We start from the raw sequence: 21,023 nt of genomic DNA on the forward strand, positions 1-21,023 counted from the left end.
GGCCCAAAGTGCTGCATGTGGCTCCGGAGCCGCAGGTTGCTGACACCTGTTCTAAGCTGTGAAAACAAAACTTTGAAAAGGACCATAAGAAGACAATGCATTTCTTGGCATTTTGGACTTGCAGCTCTTTTCTAAAAATATCTTTGACTTCAGCAAAAAGTACGACTTGGAAAAAGATCCAAGATAATATTTGCCCTTATTAATCTTTATTGACAATCCTCATTTCTGTTAACAAAATTCACTATGCTTTTATAGATTCTTTAACCTTAAAGGGGTTAAACAAACCCCTCTTTGTTTACATCCATTTTAAAACTTGAAAGTTAGAAAAGATGCAGTAGAATGTTAGAATGTATTGATTTTAGAAATATCATTGTTGGGAGATTTGTAAGAAAAGGAGATTTTTCCCACTTTATCCAAACCAACAAGACATTGGAATGAGTCAATGCTTGAAATTGTTCCTTGTCTCACAACTATTAAGCGTAGCAGACCGGAACAAGACAGGAGTTTAAAAATGCAATGTACCTGCAGGAACATTTGATTTACTTTTTTGCTTGTTTATAATGAAGAAACAATTTTAGTTTAGGAAGTTAGGGTTGGGGATTAGGGTTAGTGTTAGTAAAGCAATCTGTTTATTTCTTGCCTAAGCTAAAATCCAACAGAACCAGAGGTGGTATTCAGCCGGTTCGTACTGGTTTGGGTGAACCGATAACGGAGATCATGGATGGGCCCGTCCACCAATCCTGGATCTATGCCGTCCTATTTAGGCACAGTTTTGAAGCCAGGCGCATGTGTGGAAGATGTGCAAAGCATATGCGCAGAAGCCTGGGTACATGCGCGGAAGGTGCGCACCCACACGAAGTGAGTATGTGCGCACAAGGCGAACCAGTAGCAACAAAATGTGAAACCCACCGCTGAACAGAACCACACATTTTGTGCAGAGAGACAGGCTGAAAAGAACAATCATCATCATTTTAGAGGATGTGACTTGGCCAATTTTGAGAATTCCTGCACTGCATAATTAAATTTATTTGACTGTAAAGGCGGAATAGAGGTAGACCTTGACTTACCACAGTTTGTTTAGTAACCATTCAAAGTTACAACGGAACTGAAAAAAAGTGACTTCTGAACTCTTTTTCAATTTAACGACCGTTGCAGTAGTCACACGATCAAAATTCAGATGCTCGGCGACTGACTCGTATTTATGACGGTCGCTGTATCCCGAGGTCACAGGATCCCGTTTTGTGACCTTCTGACAAGCAAAGTCACTGGTGAAAGCCAGATTCACTTTTTTTAAAAAAATTTGATTTATATGCCGCCCTTCTCCGGAGACTCAGGGCGGCTTACAATGCGCTAAGCAATAGCCTTCATTCTTTTGTATATTTATACAAAGTCAGCTTATTGCCCCCACAAACTGGGTCCTCAATTTACCTACCTTAGAAAGGATGGAAGGCTGAGTCGACCTTGAGCCTTGGCGAGATTCGAACCTGCAATAATTGCAGGCAGCTGGTCTTAATAACCAGCTTAATAACAGGTGCCTTAGACCACTGTACTACCAAGGCTCTTTGACTTAATGACTGTGTGACTAACTTAACAACTGCAGTGGCAGGAAAGGTTGTAAAATGGGACAAAACTCACTTAACAACCGTCTCTCTTAGCAGACCAAATTTTGGGCTTAATTGTCGTTCTAAGTCAAAGACTAGTTGTAGTGTTGTACAATATATATATATTTTCTTGATATAACATCAGAAACAGAAGCTCGAGATGTACAAAACAGCTGCCCAATGATCAGTCCATAATTTTTTCCAAATTTATTTAGGAAAAGAAAAGTAACATGAGCAAAAATGAGCGTACTTTCAGTGTTACAAGAAAGTATATATAAACGTCTAGCAATAATCAATCTGATTTTTAAATACAAAATAACGACATGAACACCTAATATACAGGTTTCATTCGAATACATATTTATTAGATAAATATTAGGTTTGTCACATCATCTAACTACATACAATTTTTGCAAGACTAAAAATCACAATTCTTTTTTTTTTTTCTGACCAGTTTTAAAGTATGAAATGACTGGAGTTGTACTGTACATACAATGTACAAACAAAGACAAATGGCCATTTTTGCATGTTAATTCAGATTGTACTTTTTTTATTCTCGTTCGGATCACAATATCAAAAAATTGTACAAAGTATGAATTTGGTTACAATCTTTTTTATTATTATTATTATTATTTAATCCCCTTATTCTTCATTTTTTTTCCGTAGCACCCTAAAAATACACAGGTGATAAAGACTAATACACTGAAGCTAATTATTACATGAAGGTAAAACAAAAAACAAAACAAAAGCAAATTTTCCCCACAAAAGATTCAGAGTATATTACAAGAAATGAAACAAAGGTGGAGACTTCACAAACGCTAACGAACAGGATTCATTTCCCAGATAAGATGGTTCTTCAAGCTTTTTTTTTTTCCCTGTAAAATAAAAACAATACACAATCCAAGGAAAATGAATGCATTTCTGTTAACATGTCTCTATTTCCCATTTACATATGTACAGATGTCCCTTGGAGTCTCCACTGCAAACATTAGTGTGTGTGTGTGTGTGTGTGTGTGTGTGTGTGTGTGTGTGTGCGTGTGTGTTGTGTCTCTGGGTGTGTGTGTTATCATCCTATAATAACAATAACAACAATAACAACAATGCCTTGGCAGTAGAGCTATAAATCTTTGTGTATGCTTTTCCAACTATTGGGAAAATTTAAAAAAGTTGAAAACTCAAACAAAATGCCCCTAAAACAACAAATTGTGTGTGTGGGGGAAAAAAAAAAACTCAAAACACTATATAAATTTGCTTTTCAACACACACACACAAAAGCAACCCTCATTAAGGCCATAACTTATATTTCTTCAAAGTTGCACTGAATGTTAACAGGACTGACTTTTGAGGACTTAACTCCACACTGTTTTAGCAGATATTCTCTGTATTTTAACAGGATGGCAGTGTAATTTATTTATTTATTTATTTAATCTCCCCCCAGCCTAAAGCAATGCAATATTGCTGATGAATCATTGGTGTCTATTTGTGGGTTTGTGTTTGTGCGTTTGTGTGTGTTAAGTTGCAGGGCTTTCTAGGCTGATTTTTTTTTTGCAAAGCGCGCTCTTTCAATCAAATCCGTATCCTATCCATCAATTTAGCCGCAGAGATTCCGTGTTTTCAATAAATAGGCTTCTCCTTCTTTTGCAGACCAAAGCAACATAACTCGTTGAATCCTGCCCCCAATGCAGATTGAATTTCTGTTATTTGAGGAAATAATAAACCTTCAAATAATGGGAAGCCTCATACCAACAATTGCCTCAGTTGTAGATGTTTTCCCTCCTATCATGCTTCCAAAAAATAGTAATAATAATAATAGTAACTTTTTAGAGGCTTTTATCTAAATCCCTATGAGCCAAACCCTTCCTTCAACACACCTGCTTTAAAATAATTTGGTTTCAGTTACGCGGAAAAGCAAGAAGGGTTAAAAAAAAGCAAACGAATGCAAGCACTTGTTGGAACAGATATGTGCTTAATAATAAAGGGGCCATTTTGAAGAATTACACAACACTGTCTATGGTTTAAGATTGGCCTCCAACAAATTGCATCCATTAAGCTGAAGACACTCTGTGTCTTCTGACTGACATAAAAAAATGGTGATTTTTTTAGCTTGTTTTGGGCAACCAGACATAGCTGTGCCTGATGTTCAGTGATCACAAATAAGGATGGATAAATTTGAGGAAATATCTTATATTTTTTAAAAAAGAAATACCTCCCGCACTTCTATCTTCATGATTTGTCATCTACAGCCCCAAGCACTGTAATGTATATCAGATATCAGGGTTTATCCTGCTCCCCCTTTTCTTCTCTCCTAGGTGTGGATAAAGCATAATTCTCAGATGTATTTTAAAAAGGATCTTTAAAAATAATAATAATAAAATATATGTCTATAAAGCAGGTGACAGTCATAATTCTTGCTCTTTTGTGTGTGCGTGTGTGGCCCCTTATCACATGGGACTGATGGATGATATGGATTTTCAAACAGATAGGCTAATTTATATTAAAAAAGAAAGAAAGAAAGAAAATTAAATGCTCCCTTAGTTCAAGAACTTTTAACTGGGGATGGAGGGGAGAAAGAAAGCAAAAGAAGAAGAAGGAGAAGGAGAAGGAGAAGGAGAAGGAGAAGGAGAAGGAGAAGGAGAAGGAGAAGAAGAAGAAGAAGAAGAAGAAGAAGAAGAAGAAGAAGAAGAAGAAGAAGAAGAAGAAGAAGAAGAAAGAAAGAAAGAAAGAAAAGGAAGGAAGGAAGGAAGGAAGGAAGGAAGGAAGGAAGGAAGGAAGGAAGGAAAGAAAGGAAAAGGCCATTCCCTCTTATGTATTTTAAAAACACAAGTTAAAAAAAGTGTTGGCTATTATAATCAATGACAAGGCTAAAATATTCACAAAAGATATTTACAATATTGTTTCTTAAAATAATTGATTTCGCATAATGAACAGCGCTTTTTTCTTTTTTAAAACGAGAGAGAGAGAGAGAGGGAGAGAGGTAGGAGAGAGAGGAGAGGAGAGAGAGAGAACTGGAGCAAAAGTAAAACGTAAGAACAGGTCTGCGTAAAATATTTTTTTAAAAGTTGGAAAAGAATAAAGGAACTAAAACTGCCATTTCCTGTTTAGCGACAGCAAGATGCTGTGGGTTAGCACATATCTATATATCTATATATATAAAAGGAGAGATATAGAGATATCTATATCTATGTGCATATATATCTCAATCTGCATATACAGCAGTGGCGGTAGAACAAATGCTCCAAGAATTTACAAGCCTGACTTCAGCGGAGAGAACAAACGCAGGATGGATGCACAGTTTTTCTTTTTTCATGCCATGCATTGAGAAGATGATGACAGAACTTACACATGGAAACCAACAAGCCAGAGAATCCCTGGCCTAGATCTGACAGCCTTCTGTTGATTCTGGACAAGGAAGGGAGCAATTGTGATTTTTTTTAAGATGGAAGGGAGGGAGGAATTAGAGAGAGGAGAGGAAGGAAGGAAGGAAGAAAAGGAGATTTATTTATTTAGCCTATGGCAAGGGAAAGAAAAGAGAGGACGGGATGAAAAAGATTGAGGAGGGAGGGAGGGACGAGTTAGAGAGAGGAGAGGAAGGAAGGAAGGAAGGAAGGAAGGAAGGAAGGAAGGAAGGAAGGAAGGAAAAAGAGATTTATTTATTTAGTCTATGGCAAGGGAAAGGAGAAAGGGATGTAGGAGATTGAGGAAGGAAGAAGGCAGGGAGGGAAGGAAGGAAAGAGTCAGGAAGAGGAGAGGAAGGAAGGAATTAGAGAGAGGAAGGAAGGAAAAAGAGATTTATTTATTTAGCCAATAGCAAGGGAAAGGAGAAAGGGATGTAGGAGATTGAGGAAAGAAGAACGGAGGGAGGGAGGGAAGGAAGGAAGGAAGGAAGGAGTCAGGAAGAGGAGAGGCAGAAAGGAAGGAAAATTTATTTATTAAGCCTATGATAAAGGAAAGGAGAGGAAGTGACAAAGGAATTAGAGGAAGGAAGGAAGGAAGGAAGGAAAGGAAGGAAGGAAGGAAAGAAAGGAAAAGGCCATTCCCTCTTATGTATTTTAAAAACACAAGTTAAAAAAAGTGTTGGCTATTATAATCAATGACAAGACTAAAATATTCACAAAAGATATTTACAATATTGTTTCTTAAAATAATTGATTTCGCATAATGAACAGCGCTTTTTTCTTTTTTAAAACGAGAGAGATAGAGAGAGGGAGAGAGGTAGGAGAGAGAGGAGGAGAGAGAGAGAACTGGAGCAAAAGTAAAACGTAAGAACAGGTCTGCGTAAAATATTTTTTTAAAAGTTGGAAAAGAATAAAGGAACTAAAACTGCCATTTCCTGTTTAGCGACAGCAAGATGCTGTGGGTTAGCACATATCTATATATCTATATATATAAAAGGAGAGATATAGAGATATCTATATCTATGTGCATATATATCTCAATCTGCATATACAGCAGTGGCGGTAGAACAAATGCTCCAAGAATTTACAAGCCTGACTTCAGCGGAGAGAACAAACGCAGGATGGATGTACAGTTTTTCTTTTTTCATGCCATTCATTGAGAAGATGATGACAGAACTTACACATGGAAACCAACAAGCCAGAGAATCCCTGGCCTAGATCTGACAGCCTTCTGTTGATTCTGGACAAGGAAGGGAGCAATTGTGATTTCTTTTAAGATGGAAGGGAGGGAGGAATTAGAGAGAGGAGAGGAAGGAAGGAAGGAAGAAAAGGAGATTTATTTATTTAGCCTATGGCAAGGGAAAGAAAAGAGAGGAAGGGATGAAAAAGATTGAGGAGGGAGGGAGGGACGAGTTAGAGAGAGGGAAGGAAGGAAGGAAGGAAGGAAGGAAGGAAGGAAGGAAGGAAGGAAGGAAAAAGAGATTTATTTAGTCTATGGCAAGGGAAAGGAGAAAGGGATGTAGGAGATTGAGGAAGGAAGAAGGCAGGGAGGGAAGGAAGGAAAGAGTCAGGAAGAGGAGAGGAAGGAAGGAATTAGAGAGAGGAAGGAAGGAAAAAGAGATTTATTTATTTAGCCAATAGCAAGGGAAAGGAGAAAGGGATGTAGGAGATTGAGGAAAGAAGAAGGGAGGGAGGGAAGGAAGGAAGGAAGGAAGGAGTCAGGAAGAGGAGAGGCAGAAAGGAAGGAAAATTTATTTATTAAGCCTATGACAAAGGAAAGGAGAGGAAGTGACAAAGGAATTAGAGGAAGGAAGGAAGGAAGGAAGGAAGGAAGGAAGGAAGGAAGGAAGGAAGGAAGGAAGGAAAGCAATATCTGTACACAGAAAGTAGATGTTGAAATGTTGGCCCGCGACAGAGCAGAGTTGGCACACATGCACTTTCTTAAACACATAGTTTACTGTACATAATTTATAAAAAGAGGACGACAGCACAAGAGTGGGCTCAGAAGTGACTGGAAGCTCATGCAGGAAGGAAGCAACTGAGGGAGAACCATAAATACAGTGAAGCATTCGGCATGGGAATTGGCAGGAAAATTGCAGCAGAATGACTTAATTTTTTCCTCGCGCCCAATATCCTTAGAAATCTACATTTAAAAAAAATGAAGAAGAAAGAAAGAAAGAAAGAAAGAAAGAAAGAAAGAAAGAAAGAAAGAAAGAAAGAAAGAAAGAGAAAAAAGAGGGAGAGGTGCTGTCAGGTAAAATGATAAAACACAAGATCAAAAGGATGAATGACAACACAGCCTGGAAAGCACTTAGGGTTATTTGGTGTTTCTCTGAATATAAACGCCTGTTTCAATTCCTCAAATCCTTGATTTGGATTAAGTGGACAGGGACATCTGGTCAGACAAAACAGTCAAGATTTTAGCTGTGATGTAATGGAAACCTACCACTTTAAAAAAAACAAACAAACTTATTATCCTGCTTCCACCCTGTAGGGTCTAGGACCGTGATGGCAAACCTATGGCACGCGTGCCACAGGTAGCACGCTGAGCCATATCGGTGGGCATATGAGCGTTGTCTTAGCTCAGCTATGGTGCGCATGCATGAGCTGGCCAGCTGATTTTCAGGCCTTCTGGACCCACCGGAAGTCAGGAAACGGGCCGTTTCTGGCCTCCGGGAAGGTGAGGAAGGCCGTTTTCACCCTCCCCAGGCTTCTAGAAAAGCTCTGGAGCCTGGGGAGAGTGAAAAACAGGCCTTCGGGGCCCACCAGAAGTTGGCAAAAAACGGTCCTACAGGCCCACCGTGCCATCACGTGCCAAAAGCAAGAGGGAGCGCAAGGGGGGGTCGTGTGCACATGTGCGGGGGGCAGGGCACATTGAATTATGGGTGTGGGCACACATGTGCATGACACATGCACCCCGCGCTCCCACCGCTTTTAGCACGTGATGGCCAACTCACTGCGAGACAATTCTCCACGGGACAAGAGTTACACTAATATCGAAGAAATGGTGGAACAGAATCATTAAAGGAAAAGATGCCCAAGGAGGGATAACATGAAATGTGAATGACAAAAAATTATAATTTTTTTTTTAAAAAATTATTTTAAATGCTTCCAATTGAATTATTGAACGGTCCTGCAACAAGTTGTCCTGTGGTGGGTGGGTTGGCTGTGGTGAGTTGTCCCATTCCGCACCCTGCAGGTTAAAAAGGGAGTAGAGTTTCGATCACCTGGTTATGGTGGCCATCTTGACTTTGAACCTTTTCCGTCGCTTTGCTAGGTGGCCTTTATTTCCTGTCCCTTCCCCTTTCCTGTTTTCGGTAGGAACCGAGCATTTTTTTAAACTGCCCGAGTAAAGAAAAGAGAACGTTCTCACGGCTAATGTTTTGCAGGGTTTTCTTATTTCCTATGCAAAAAAAAAAAGGTTCTCGCCTTTTTCCCATTTTTCTGTCCTTTTCCTTTTTTTTCCAGGGACTGGCCATTCGATTACCCAAAAAAGACAATCAATGGAGAGAAAGCGTTTATCGGAAAAAACAAAACAAAACACGAGACGTCGGACCACAACACGTTGTGTAAAGGGAAAGAGTTGTTCTGCCCACAAGAGTGATTAAATCAAATCAAAGATGCTACAATTGACTAGGAAAAAAACCCCCATGCTTGCCACAACTTGGAGATTTCACAGGACCATGGGGTGGGAGGAAAAGCCCCACTGTCTGATGTCTCCCTCTGACACGTGTTGTATGTGTACCATACTTGTGACATGACTGATTTCTTTGTGCTTTTTGGTATTTTTCGAGTTCCGAGTCTGAACTGTGCTGCCAACGGTTGTCCTTATTTCGTCCGACAGGTAGACTGGAATCTGCATAACTTGGAGAGGACCGAGTGGAACAGACATTACAGCCAAAGGAAGGAAACGCATGGATGGAAGAACACCGGTTGGAAAGACACTCTGAAACTGGTCAAGGATGGACCTGTTGCCCTTTGCTTTCTTTCCTTGCTGAGAGTGGCTGGGATGTTCCTTGCTAGATATCCCAACAAGTCATCCACTCTTTCGGTCTGCAGAACCAGCCCGAAGAGTGTGAGTTTTTTTTCCCACAATGGTCTGGGATGTGGCCAGGCAGTCTAAGAGGTTAATCTTCAGATTGTCCTCTTGCTTCTCTTCACTGCCACCGCCCAAACGTGGGACTCAAGCAGGTCCGAGGTGAAGACGGGAAGGAGTGTGTGTGTGCTGCTGTAACGCTCGAGCGGCGAGCTTGACCTCGTGGGAAAGAGTTACTCGCGATTCCTCGCTGTGAAGCTACGGATGTGTCAAACGGGAGGAAGGTGTGTTGGGAGTGAAATGAAGAAGGCTTCAGTTGTTCTCAAAAAGAGAGAGAAGGTCATCGTTGCTATTGCTTGGTAAGTCAGGAGGATCCAAATAGGAAAGTAACTCGTCGGGGTTTGTGAGCTCGGGAAGTAGCTACAACAGAAAGAGAAGACAGGTGGTGAAGCTCTTGTCAAGCGTGCAGGCATCCATGGCCCACGTCAGTTGGAAGATGCAACTTCTAAAGCATTGACAGAGACGCTCAATGCCACTAAATGACAATAGAACGTTGACCTGCCATGGAGCCTTCACTGACGGAAGCCAACCAGAAATGGCTCTTTGAGCATCTTTGTCTCTTGCACACAACCACATAATTTGTTCATGCACATAAAGAGCCTTCCATGGAAAATGCTAGCTGAGACCTTTCTCCCCAAATTGCATATTTAGGGAAACTCTTCATCAGAAGGACCTTTTGTATATTTACTCCCTCATGTCCATAAAACAGACGGCTGAAGTTGCACTTCAGACTTCTGCTCATCTGTTCTAAGATATGCCTTTTCTTAGGTATGTTCTAGTCTTCAACTAGGATTCATCTACCCAGTCTCAGAAATAAATGTGCTTGATAGATTAAGCTGGCAGTCAAAAATGTTTAGCAGTGGCCATCAGCGTTTTTTCAGTGCAACGGTCAGATTACCAGCAAATACAGTTACACACCCAGGTAACAAATCATATATATATAAATATTTCTACTATGGTTTTCTTAAAGCCAATGTCCTTTCCTAGTTGTATTCAGGCATGTTTAAACTCAAAATTTAGTGGGAGAAAGTCTTCAAAAAATTCAATTTTGCAAGGGTTCATCAATTAACAGAACAAATAAAACCGAACACTGCTGTCTAATTAATTAATATCATGTAGCTTGTCTGATCCATTTTTTCAGGACATCCCACACTCTGGAGTTTGATGAAATGAAACGTGAGGCTTCCTGAATGAAAACACTGTTAAGTGTTTGATTTTGCCAGCATCAGAAGTATAAAAAATTACATTACACCGTTTTCCCTTCCAAATGCCACAGATATTTGTCACAGTTTAGATAGCTTGAACAATCTTATCTGAACGCACAGATGTGAACTGAAAGAGTGGTGTTTACTTACATGGGTGCTTCCATTCACATGTTTTGAATAATTTTCCCTCCTAAAACGTCTTGTATGTTAACTTTTTTTACCCCCAACTCTTCGGCTAATTATTTATGGGGGAAAAAACCCATCCACACTCTTTGCTTACAAATAATTTTGCCCCAGCTCATCACAAGGACGAGTGACTTTCATCCACGCCAAATTATGATACGACTGCATCTTAGCAAGCACAGACAAATAATAAACCTGCCTTAGAGTTAACGTAACTCTTAATAACTTTATGAACATGTCCATGTAGTTGCTTTGAATGCTACATTGCCTTTTTCCCCCCCATGATGTCTTTCTCCCAGTTTCCTAGCTTGTAGTTCTGGAATTTCCCAGGGCTCTATCTGAGGCCGGAAAGAGTCTAACTTACTCGATATTTTTTTTCCAGATCAGCCTGAAAGAAAACTGGCCGGTCAAATCTAAAGTTAACTATATGCTGCCACCTAGCTGGACATAGCAAACATTACACAACATTAAATATACTAGCTGCAGGAGTAAAGGTAAAGGTTCCTGTCACACATACGTGCTAATCGTTCCCGACTCGGGGTGGTGCTCATCTCTGTTTCAAAGCTAAAGAGCCAGCGCTGTGAGATTTGAACTGCTGAACTGCAGCTAGCAGTAAGCTGAAGGAAGTAGCCTGCAGTATTGCACTCTAACCACTGTGCCACCTCGTCTCTTAAATGTTTTCCCTATCCAGTTGTCTTCAACTGGTGTTTATCTCTGCTTCCTCGCCGAGGGAGCCTGTGTTGTCCCAAGACACTTCCATGGTCATTTGCCCGGCCTGTGACTATACACCAAGTTGCATGGAATGCTGTTACCTTTCCACCAAAGTGGTACCTATTAATCTACTTGCGTTTGCATGTTTTTGAACTGCTAGGTGAGCAGGAGCTGGAGCAATGAATGGGAACTCACCCCATCGCGCAGCATACGGGTCTCAAACCCAGGCTGTCAGCTTTCAGCATCTTTAACTGCTGAGCAACCACATCCCTTTAAGACCAATAGGATGAGTTCACAGCTTCGTGTCCTAGTTCACGTCTCTTTAAAGTCCAATCCTTCATCTTTGAACAATTGGTGCATCTGCACAGAAGGTATTTTTTTAAAAAAACAATTGTGGCATTATCTATTTTGGATTCTTTGATAAATATATTACGTCTATGCTGAGTTATATGGCAGGAGAGTTACGTTGGGGCATGCAGAAGATCCGGTTGTTACCCCATTATGATGGTTGGAATTAATAATCTTGAAGAAAGCCACTTCTACAGATATTATATGGAATACAATTATAATGTCACTCGGGTGGTTGTTTTCTTTTTTTTATATATATACATGAAGATATTTATTACTGATGGGGGCAGATGATAACTGAGGATTCTGAACATTCTGTTGGAATTAGGATGCTATGTTACCCTAATATGGGTGATGGAGTTACAATCCAGTTGAAAGACATTAAAGAAGACATTATATGGATTACAAGCTTAAAGTCATTGATTTTATCTATATAAGGGAATATTTTTTTAGTAGGGTGGGCAGAAGAATAAAGATATTAAGAATTGTTATGTATGGAAATTTTGTAGGAAAGTGGGTGGTGACAGGCTAGTTTATTGATCTATGAGTTGAATAAATGTTAAATTAGGATTTATTATATAGTTTTATAGTGGAAAGCTGCTTTGAAATGTTATATTAATATATACAAAAGATTAAATGTTAAATTAGGATTTATTATATAGTCTTAAAGTGGAAGGTTGTTTTGAAATGATATATTAATATACATAAAAGGTTTGATTTAAGAGATACATGTATGGGGAGGAGAAAAAGGGCAGATTATTGCTAAATTGGGAGTTATAATAATATTACTATGCTAAACCAGAAGTTATTATACAATGTTATAGTAGAATGTTATTTTGAAATGTATAGTAAAAGGGGGATATAATAATATTATTAGAAAGAAAGGGTCAGTATTTGGGGGATGGAGTATGGGGAGGGTAAAGTATTATATAATCTGTTATGAATTTGGATTTTACTTGGAGGAAGTCATAGGGGGAGGGGTGGCGAGGGGGGGTTAGGGAGGAGGGGGGGGAAAAGGGGGAAAATTTGTATTTGAAAAACTTTTTCAATAAAAAAAAACAATTGTGGCTTCCTTACATTCTTCTTTTGCTATGGGCTGCATTCGCAAGAATTAAGTCAATAAAACGAACAAGGGCTTAACCTTGTTGGCTTCTTGTCACTCTGCCATTCTAATTCCTTAGTTTGGAATTCAGATAAAAGATTGCAACTTTAGTGAAGCTTTATTAAGCTGAGCTGATTAACGTCAGGCCTAGCAGGTAGATTGGGAAGCAGTGAAAATATCCTGAAATAAGACAATGTTAAACAATTTCCATTACTGTTATCAAGAAAGCTACATGAATATGTTCATATATGCAACAAGAGTTGAGCTGCTCTATCTGCACTAAGGTTTAAAGAAGAACCGTGTTATGGACCTCAAAATGCCTCTATAGAGGACAGAAGACACTTCTGAATATGGTAGGTGATAGAGGAGAAATAACCCAAAAATCAGATTCATGTCCTTCTATCAATATAAACCCCTCTAAGAACAGAAGAAGGGACGTAGTGGCTCAGTGGCTAAGACTCTAAGACGCTAAGCTTGTCTATTGAAAGGTTGGCAGTTCAGCGGTTTGAATCCCTAGTGCCACGTAATGGGGTGAGCTCCCGTTACTTGTCCCAGCTTCTGCCAACCTAGCACTTCGAAAGCACATAAAAAATGCAAGTAGAAAAATAGGGACCACCTTCGGTGGGAAGGTAACAGCGCTCTGTGTACCTTCAGCGTTTAGTCATGCCGGCCACATGACCATAGAGACGTCTTTGGACAGCGTTGGCTCTTCGTCTTTGAAACGGAAATGAACACCGCCCCCTAGAGTCGGGAACGACTAGCACATATGTGCGAAGGGAACCTTTACCTTTACCTTTAAGAACAGAAGAATGTTATCAGTATCACATTATCTCAAAGGTGCTTTTCCAAAAGGCAACTGGACTTCCTTGATTTTTTTCTCTTGAAAATATGTTGCTTCTCATCCAAGAAGCTTCTTCAGTTTTTTTTTAAAAAAAACAACAACCCCAAGGAAGTCCAGTTGCCTTTTGGAAAAGCACTTATGGAACAACAGTGACCTGGATGAATGAGAATCTCCACCGATGTTATCAAGAAGTTATCTTTCAGACCTGTTAATCAATCAGAGATTTTATAACAAGCCACAATTTCCATTGGCCTGAGGTCATGTCCCTGAAGTTTATTGCCAGAGAGGAAATGAGGAGCAAGCACAGAATGGATTTGAATTTCATGCATATCAGCTCTTCTTAACTTCCCTGTCCAGTTCTCAATTGTCTATGCATTCGTAATATTGTTTTAACAATATTTAACAGATATTTTCTGTCGCAGCATGGTAGATGGGACCACAAATTAACCCAAACAGGCTTGGCTTGCCCCAGCTAATTTCTAACCAATATGTGGGCGTAGACTATGTAAGCCAGGGCTCTCTAACCTTTGCAACTTCATGACTTCAACTCCCAGAATTCCTCAGCCAGCATTGCAATAGCACTTAGACTTATATACCACTTCACAGTGCTTTACAACCTTCTCTAAGTGGTTTACAGAGTCAGTCTCTTGCCCCCGACAATCTGGGTCCTCATTTTACCCACCTCGGAAGGATGGAAAGTCAACCTTGAGCCTGGTGAGATTCAATCTGCCAAATTGCAGGCAGCCGGCAGTCAGCAGAAGTAGCCTGCAGTACTGCACTCTAACCACTGCGGCTCATAGCTGACATAGCATAGCTGGCTGAGGAATTCTGGGAATTGAAGTCCACAAATCAGCCAAAGTTGGAGACCCCTGATGGTAAGAGGTATCCTTCCTTCCATCTTTTCTGACCTCGAATGCACTGTGAAGGGAAGCAGATGACAGAATGACACAGACTTACATCCAGCGAAGGTTCCGGCATGTCAGATGTCCCCTGCCCACCAGGTTGAGCTTCTAAAGCTGTCGAGGGGTTAAAAGCCATATCGGTGTGAGGATGGTTGCTAGAAGCGGCCTGGGTCGGCTGCCGGGATGGCTGAGTCGGGGGACCACTGTGATGTAATGGCTGCCCTGACTGGCTGCTGGGATGAGGGACGTGCAAACCTTGAGGCATGGAGCTATGGGATTGATCAGTGTTGCCAGGATGAGGGATCTGCAGAAGGAGGAAAGAAGCAGGAAAGGAGACATGAGGAGATGAGGTGGCAAGCTGGGAAGATGGGGAGAGCATGGTGCGGGGGGGGGGGGGAGGATTGTTTCATAAACCATCATCGCTACAAGCCGTCATCATCAAGGAGAAATCCGTTAGGGCACTCCGCCTGTCACTGAACCCACGGCCTTCAAAACACAATTTTTTAGAAAAATACTTGGAATAAGAAATGGTGGTTCTATTGGGTTGTATAGTCCAGATCCAACCTCATGCCTTGAAAATTTGCAGTAATTAGGAAAGTTGAAACTTCTTTCGTTTTTCTAATCCCAAAGATGCTTTTTTCCAAGAGGCAACTGGGCTTTCTTTGTTTTTCTTTTTTTTTAAAAAAATAATCTTTATTTACATTTTCCATTAAAAACAAAAAAAGAATAACACATCATATAAATAACAAACAAGACAACACAACAGCAACAACAACAAAAAAAAGCAAGCATACCTATAAGCAGTACCTTAATAACCTAGTATTCGGTACTGTATATCTATATTATAATCTGGAGAAGACAGAACATCTTGCATATCTTTATAAAACAATTAGGTCTATCCGACCTCACTTTACTTGTATAATATAAGTTTCTCAATAGATATAATTCCTCATCTAATTTGGGTTATATTTTCCTCTTCTCTAGCCACCTATAGAATTTTTCCCAAGATAAACATATTTGTGTTTGGTCTCTGTCTTTTAATTTTTTGGTCAATTTATCTGCTTCCGTACAGTCTAAAATCTTCTTTATAATAGCTTCCTCTGATGGGATATTTTGATTTTTCCAAAGTTGAGCATACGCCAATCTCGCCGCTGTGATGATGTGTAATGCAAGATACCATAAGTCTCTTTTAATACTTTCCGGTTTGGAGCCTAGCAGGCATGTCTCTGGTCGCCATTCGATCTTTTGATTTAAAATCTCATTCAGCCATTTTTTTTATTTCCCCCCAGAATTCTACTGCTTTCAGGCACGTCCATCACTGATGGTAATAGGTGCCATGCTCAAACCCACATTTCCAGCATTCCGCAGACTGTCCAGTGACTGAGTGAGTCAGAACTGAAGAAGCTTCTTGGATGAGAAGCGAAACGTCTTCAAGGAAAAACGAAGAAAATCCAGTTGCCTTTTGAAAAAAGCATCTTTGGGGCAACCATGACCTGGATGATTAAAAATCTCCACAAACATGTAAGTTTTCTAGTATGTTAACTTCTAGTTAACTCTCTAGTATGTTGACTTCTTTAACTTTTCTGGTATGAATTTTAATAAACTGAGCACAACGTTCTGTGTTTTTCTTTGGGGCAAAATACTTTCCAACTAAACAAAGATACATCAGAAAATCACCTATTGATAGTTTAGTTGCATGGTGCAAGGAATAAAAAGAAATGAGAAAATTAATATTTCTATTATTATTATTATTATTATTATTATTATTATTATTATTATTATTATTATTATTATTATTATTTAAAAAAAACTCTCTCCAATTGTTCTTTACTGTTCTGCATATAGACATACACTCATTCTCTCTCTGTGTGTGTTTGCTTGTTGATGGACTCTCTTTTTACACAGATCTTCCTTCATTGCAGACTATAATGACTGAGGAATAACAGAATTGGAAGGGACCTTGGAGGTCTTCTAGTCCAACTCCCTCTCAAGCAGGAAACCCTATACTATTTCAGACAAATTGCTGTCCAGTCTCTTCTTAAAAGCCTCCAGTAATGGAGCACCCACAACTTCTGAAGGCAAGTTGTTCTACTGGTCAATTGTCCTCAGTGTCAGGAAATTTCTCCTTAGTTCTAGGTTGCTTCTCTCTTTGGTTAGCTTCCAACCGTTGTTTCTTGTCCAGCCTTCATGTTTTTGGAGAATAGGGTGACCTCCACTTCTTTGTGGCAGCCCCTCAAATATTGGAAGACAGCTATCATGTTGCCCCTATTCTTTCTTTTCATTTAACTACGCGAACCCAGTTCCTGCAGTCGTTCTTCAGATGTTTTATCCTCTACTCCCCTCATCATCTTTGTTGCTCTTTTTCTCACTCTTTCTAGAGTCTCCACATCTTTTTTATATTGGGGGGACCAAAACTGGGTGCAGCATTCCAAAGGTGGGTTTACCAAGGTTTTATATGTATGAATTAAAAAAAAAGAGGTGTCTTTTAAACTCACCTGTATATATAGTTGCAAACCCCATGTACAAACATAAGGACACAAAAGGAAGTGCACAAACATATAGAACTATTTTCATGTATGTAGTCACAGCACATCATATGTCAACCAGCTCAATTTTCTTCAACTTTAGACATCTAGAAGGAAACCATTTGTGCTCTCGCTTATGCTGGCATCGTACTCTTTGAAGACTGAAGGGAAGGGAAGGGAAGGGAAGGAGGGAGAAGGAGGAAGAAAAAGAAAGGGAATCAAGGGGAAGGGAAGGGAAGGAGAAGGGAGGAAAGGGAGAAAGGAAGGAGGGGGAAGGGAGGGAGGGAGGAAAGGGAGGGAGGAAGGGAAGGAAAAGAGTAGGTAAGGAAAAGAGGAGGGAGGAGAATAAGGAAGGAAGGAAAGGAGGGGGAGGGAGAAAAATGAGGGAGGGATGAAGGGAAAGGAAGAAGGGAGGAGAAGGAAGAAGGAAGGAGGAAGGAAAGAAGGGAAAGGGAAGGGAAGGGAAAGAAAGGAAAGGAGGAGGAAGGAAGGAAGGAGGGGGAGGGAGGAAAGGGATGGAGGAAGGGAGGAAGGGGAGGGAAGGAGGGAGGAAAGGAAGGGAGGGGAAGAAAAAGAGAAGGGAGAAGAAGGAAGGAAGGAGAGAAAGGAGGGAAGGAAGAAAGAAAGAGGCGAATTGCCCCCATTTCTTAGTATCTGGTTAATCTCAGTCCTTATAAAGTGTGTGAAATGAAGCTGAATGTCGGCTCAAGTTCATTTTTTTTTTTGCAGACAGTGCTATTTTTCAGCCTCAGCATCAATTGCATTATGGCAGGCGCTGCAGACCGCTTCATCTTACCGTAGCCAAGAGACATTAAAAATGATTTATGAAAAAGGCTAAAGTAATGGCTTCTGGGAGAGACCTCATATGGGGAAGTGGATCTTAAATAATCACAAGCCAGGGCAGCTTTCCTCTTTCAAAGGGGTTAAGTGTATTTTTCTTTCGGAAAAGGATTTACCTCCTTCTGGGTTTCTGAATGTGTGCATATCGTGGCAGCTGAACGTTAAGCTTGCAATGTTCTATAAAGAAATCTGAAAATAAGCAACCCCAAAAATGGGATTTTTTTGGGGGGGAGGTTTTATTTATTTCAGAAACAAAATAAATCCATGTGAAAAATGTATTAGTATTAAAAAGTAATCATGCCTTTAGATCAGTGGTGGAATTCCAATTTTTTTACTACCGGTTCTCTGGGTGTGGCTTGGTGGGCATGGCAGGGGAAGGATATTGCAAAATCTCCATTCCCACCCCACTCCAGGGGAAGGATACTGCAAAATCCCCATTCCCACCCATTAAAAAGAGCTGAGGTGGTGCAGTGGTTAGAGTGCTGTACTGCAACTACTTCAGCAGATCAGCAGATCAAATCTCACCGGCTCAAGCTTGACTCAGCCTTCCATCCTTCCGAGGTAGGTAAAATGAGGACCCAGATTGTTGGGGGCAATATGCTATTTAGTATACTGTCTTTGTTGTAAGCCGCCCAGAGTCCTCGGAGAGTGGGCGGCATAGAAATACGAAAAATAAATAAATAAATACATAAAATCCCCATTCCCTCTCCACTCCTGGGAGAAGGATATTGCAAAATCTCCATTCCCACCCCACTCCAGGGGAAGGATAACTGCAAAATCCCCATTCCCTCTCCACTCCTGGGGGAAGGATATTGCAAAATCTCCATTCCTACCCCAATCTTGAGGGAAGGATATTGCAAAATCTCCATTCCCTCCACACTCCAGAGGAAGGATACCACAAAATCCCAATTCTCTCTCCACTCCTGGGGGAAGGATATTGCAAAATCTCCATTCCCATCCACTCTGAGGCCAGCCAGAGGTGGTATTTGCTGGTTCTCCGAACTACTCAAAATTTCCGCTACTGGTTCTCCAGAACCTGTCAGAACCCGCTGAATAGCACCCCTGCATTAGATTTGATAACTGGTTGCTTTTGGTGACAGGAACTGCACCAACTAGGGACATGTAAAGCTAACCAGTTTGAGGTGGAATGTCCTGGAGAACTTTGGCCTGAAGGTGCTCTTCCAAAAGTCAACTGGACTTTCTTGGGTGTTTTTTTTTTCCTGGAAAACATTTCCCTTTGGTCAGTTCTGCTGTTTTCCGAAGAAAATTCTTCAAACCCAAAGGAGTTTGAAGCAGGGGTGAAATGCTACTGATTTGCGCGAACTGGTAGTAAAAAAAAAAAAGCTACCGGTTCTGTCAAACCTGTCGTTTAAAAAAGCTACCGGTTCCTCTGAACCGGTATTTCCAATAATCAGCTGTGCAGCGGGGTTTAGCTTTGCTAGAAAGCAGGAAATCCTGTTTTCTAGCAAAGCCAAATTGTGCACCACAGCTGATTCCCCCCCTCGCTGTTCTACTTACCTTCCCAAACCTCCTTTTGATGTGTACTGTGCATGCATGCCGCATGCGCCTAAAGGAAGCTTGGATAGGTAAGTAGAACAGCAGGGGGGGGATCAGCTGTGCAGCGGGGTTTAGCTTTGCTAGAAAGCAGGAAATCCTGTTTTCTAGCAAAGCTAAATCGCGCACCAAGCTGAACCCCCCTCGCTTCTACTTACCTTCCCAAGCCTTTTAATGCGTACTGCGCATGCCCGTGCACAGTGCACGTTTGGTGCAGAGTGCGCATGCGCAGCCAGCAAACCGGTTTGGATTTCACCACTGGTTTGAAGTATCTGAGGCATGGTTTGGCATTTTAGTTGACATAGACTTATTTCAAGGGTGAGACCACGAAATTCCCCTAGAATGCCATGGTCTAGGAAAGAGTTAGCCTGGCATGGAGGAGGAATGGAACAGAAGCTCTCAAGATACATCTTTGGGTGAGGGAAATCGTTGGGGTCTCGTGCGTGTGGTCAGAACGCAAGTGAGTTGAATTCAGCCAAAGTGTGTGAGATATATCGGGCTCGTTTGTTTTCATGAAATGCACAACTCCACTCTTATTATTGCTTAAGAGTGAACTGATTTAAGAAAAGGGGAAGTAGATTTCCGTTTCGCAACAGTACCTCCCGCTCCAGATGTCTTCATGTAAGACATCAGTGGAACAAACTTATGCAACTACAGATCGTTTAGGGACTGCTCAAAGTGACAACGGCACTGAAAAAATGTGTCTTATGACCGTTTTTCACACTTATGCCCATTGCAGCATCCCCGTGGTCAAATGATCAAAATTCAGACACTTGGCAAATGTGTCCTGTTTATGATGGTTGCAGTGTCCTGGGGTCTTTTGTCTGAAATGGAAGTCTTGGAGGTCTTCTAGTCCAACCCTCTGCTCAAGCAGGAGACCCTAGACCCGTGATGGCAAACACAGGTCACACGCATAGCAGTATTGGTGGGCACACGAACTCAGCTCCAGGGCGAATGCGCATGCCAGCCAGCTGATTTTCGGGCCTTCTAGGCCCACCTGCAATAGGGAAACAGGCTACTTCCTACCTCCTGAGGGCTTGGCGGGGGTGGGGGAAGGTCTGTTTTTTGCTCTCCTCATGCTCCAGAGCCTTTCTAGGAGTCTTGGGAGGACCAAAATGGCCTCTCTCTCCACCCCCAGATGCCCTCTGGAGGCAGAAAACAGCCCCTTTGTCAACTTCCGGTCCCACAGGAAGTTGGCAAATGGGCCATTTTGGGCCTCCAGAGGGCCTCCGAGGGGGTGGGGAAGGCCATTTTCGCCCCCCCCAGGCTCCTAGAAAGGCTCTGAAGCCTGATGAGAGCAAAAAACTGGCCTACTGGTCCCACCGTGCCAAAAGCGGGGGGGGGGAGTGCGGGGGGGTCTTATATGCGCATGTGTAGGGGTGGGGCACATATAATTATGGGTGTGGGCATGTCCATGACCCCCTGCGCTCCCCTGTTTTTGCCACGCGATGGCAAAAAGGGTTGCCATCACTGCCCTAGCCAATCTCAGACAAATGGCTCTCTAGTCTCTTCTTCAAAACCTCCAGTGATGGAGCACCCACAACTTCTGGAGGCAAGTCATTCCACCGGTTACTAGTTCTAATTGCAATGGTCATAAGTGCAAAGATCGGTTGTAACTCACTTTTTTCAGGGCCATTTAAACTTCTGATAGTCACTAAACAAATGGTTGTAAGCCAGGAACTACATGAATATGTTGGAGATATGGAAAGGCAAATAACTT

General features: G+C 41.3%; 1 protein-coding gene across 8 annotated transcripts in view; it reads right to left on the reverse strand.

Moving 5' to 3' along the window:
* Positions 1-6,129: 6,129 nt before the first annotated feature.
* Positions 6,130-21,023, reverse strand: part of ZMIZ1 (zinc finger MIZ-type containing 1) — a 520,224-nt gene continuing 505,330 nt past the window's right edge. For 7 of the 8 annotated variants that reach the window (XM_060694124.2, XM_060694123.2, XM_060694122.2 and 4 more), the window contains 2 exons: positions 14,440-14,688; positions 6,130-9,452 (listed from right to left, as the gene is read on the reverse strand). In XM_060694124.2, the coding sequence (XP_060550107.2) occupies positions 9,345-9,452; positions 14,440-14,688 (357 nt within the window). In that variant the 3' untranslated portion in view covers positions 6,130-9,344. The remainder of the gene's footprint in view (positions 9,453-14,439; positions 14,689-21,023) is intronic. The other variant, XM_060694125.2, reaches the window with a different exon arrangement.

This window comes from Pantherophis guttatus, chromosome 6 (assembly GCF_059756535.1).
Source record: "Pantherophis guttatus breed Tessera chromosome 6, ASM5975653v1, whole genome shotgun sequence".
NCBI lineage: Eukaryota > Metazoa > Chordata > Lepidosauria > Squamata > Colubridae > Pantherophis > Pantherophis guttatus.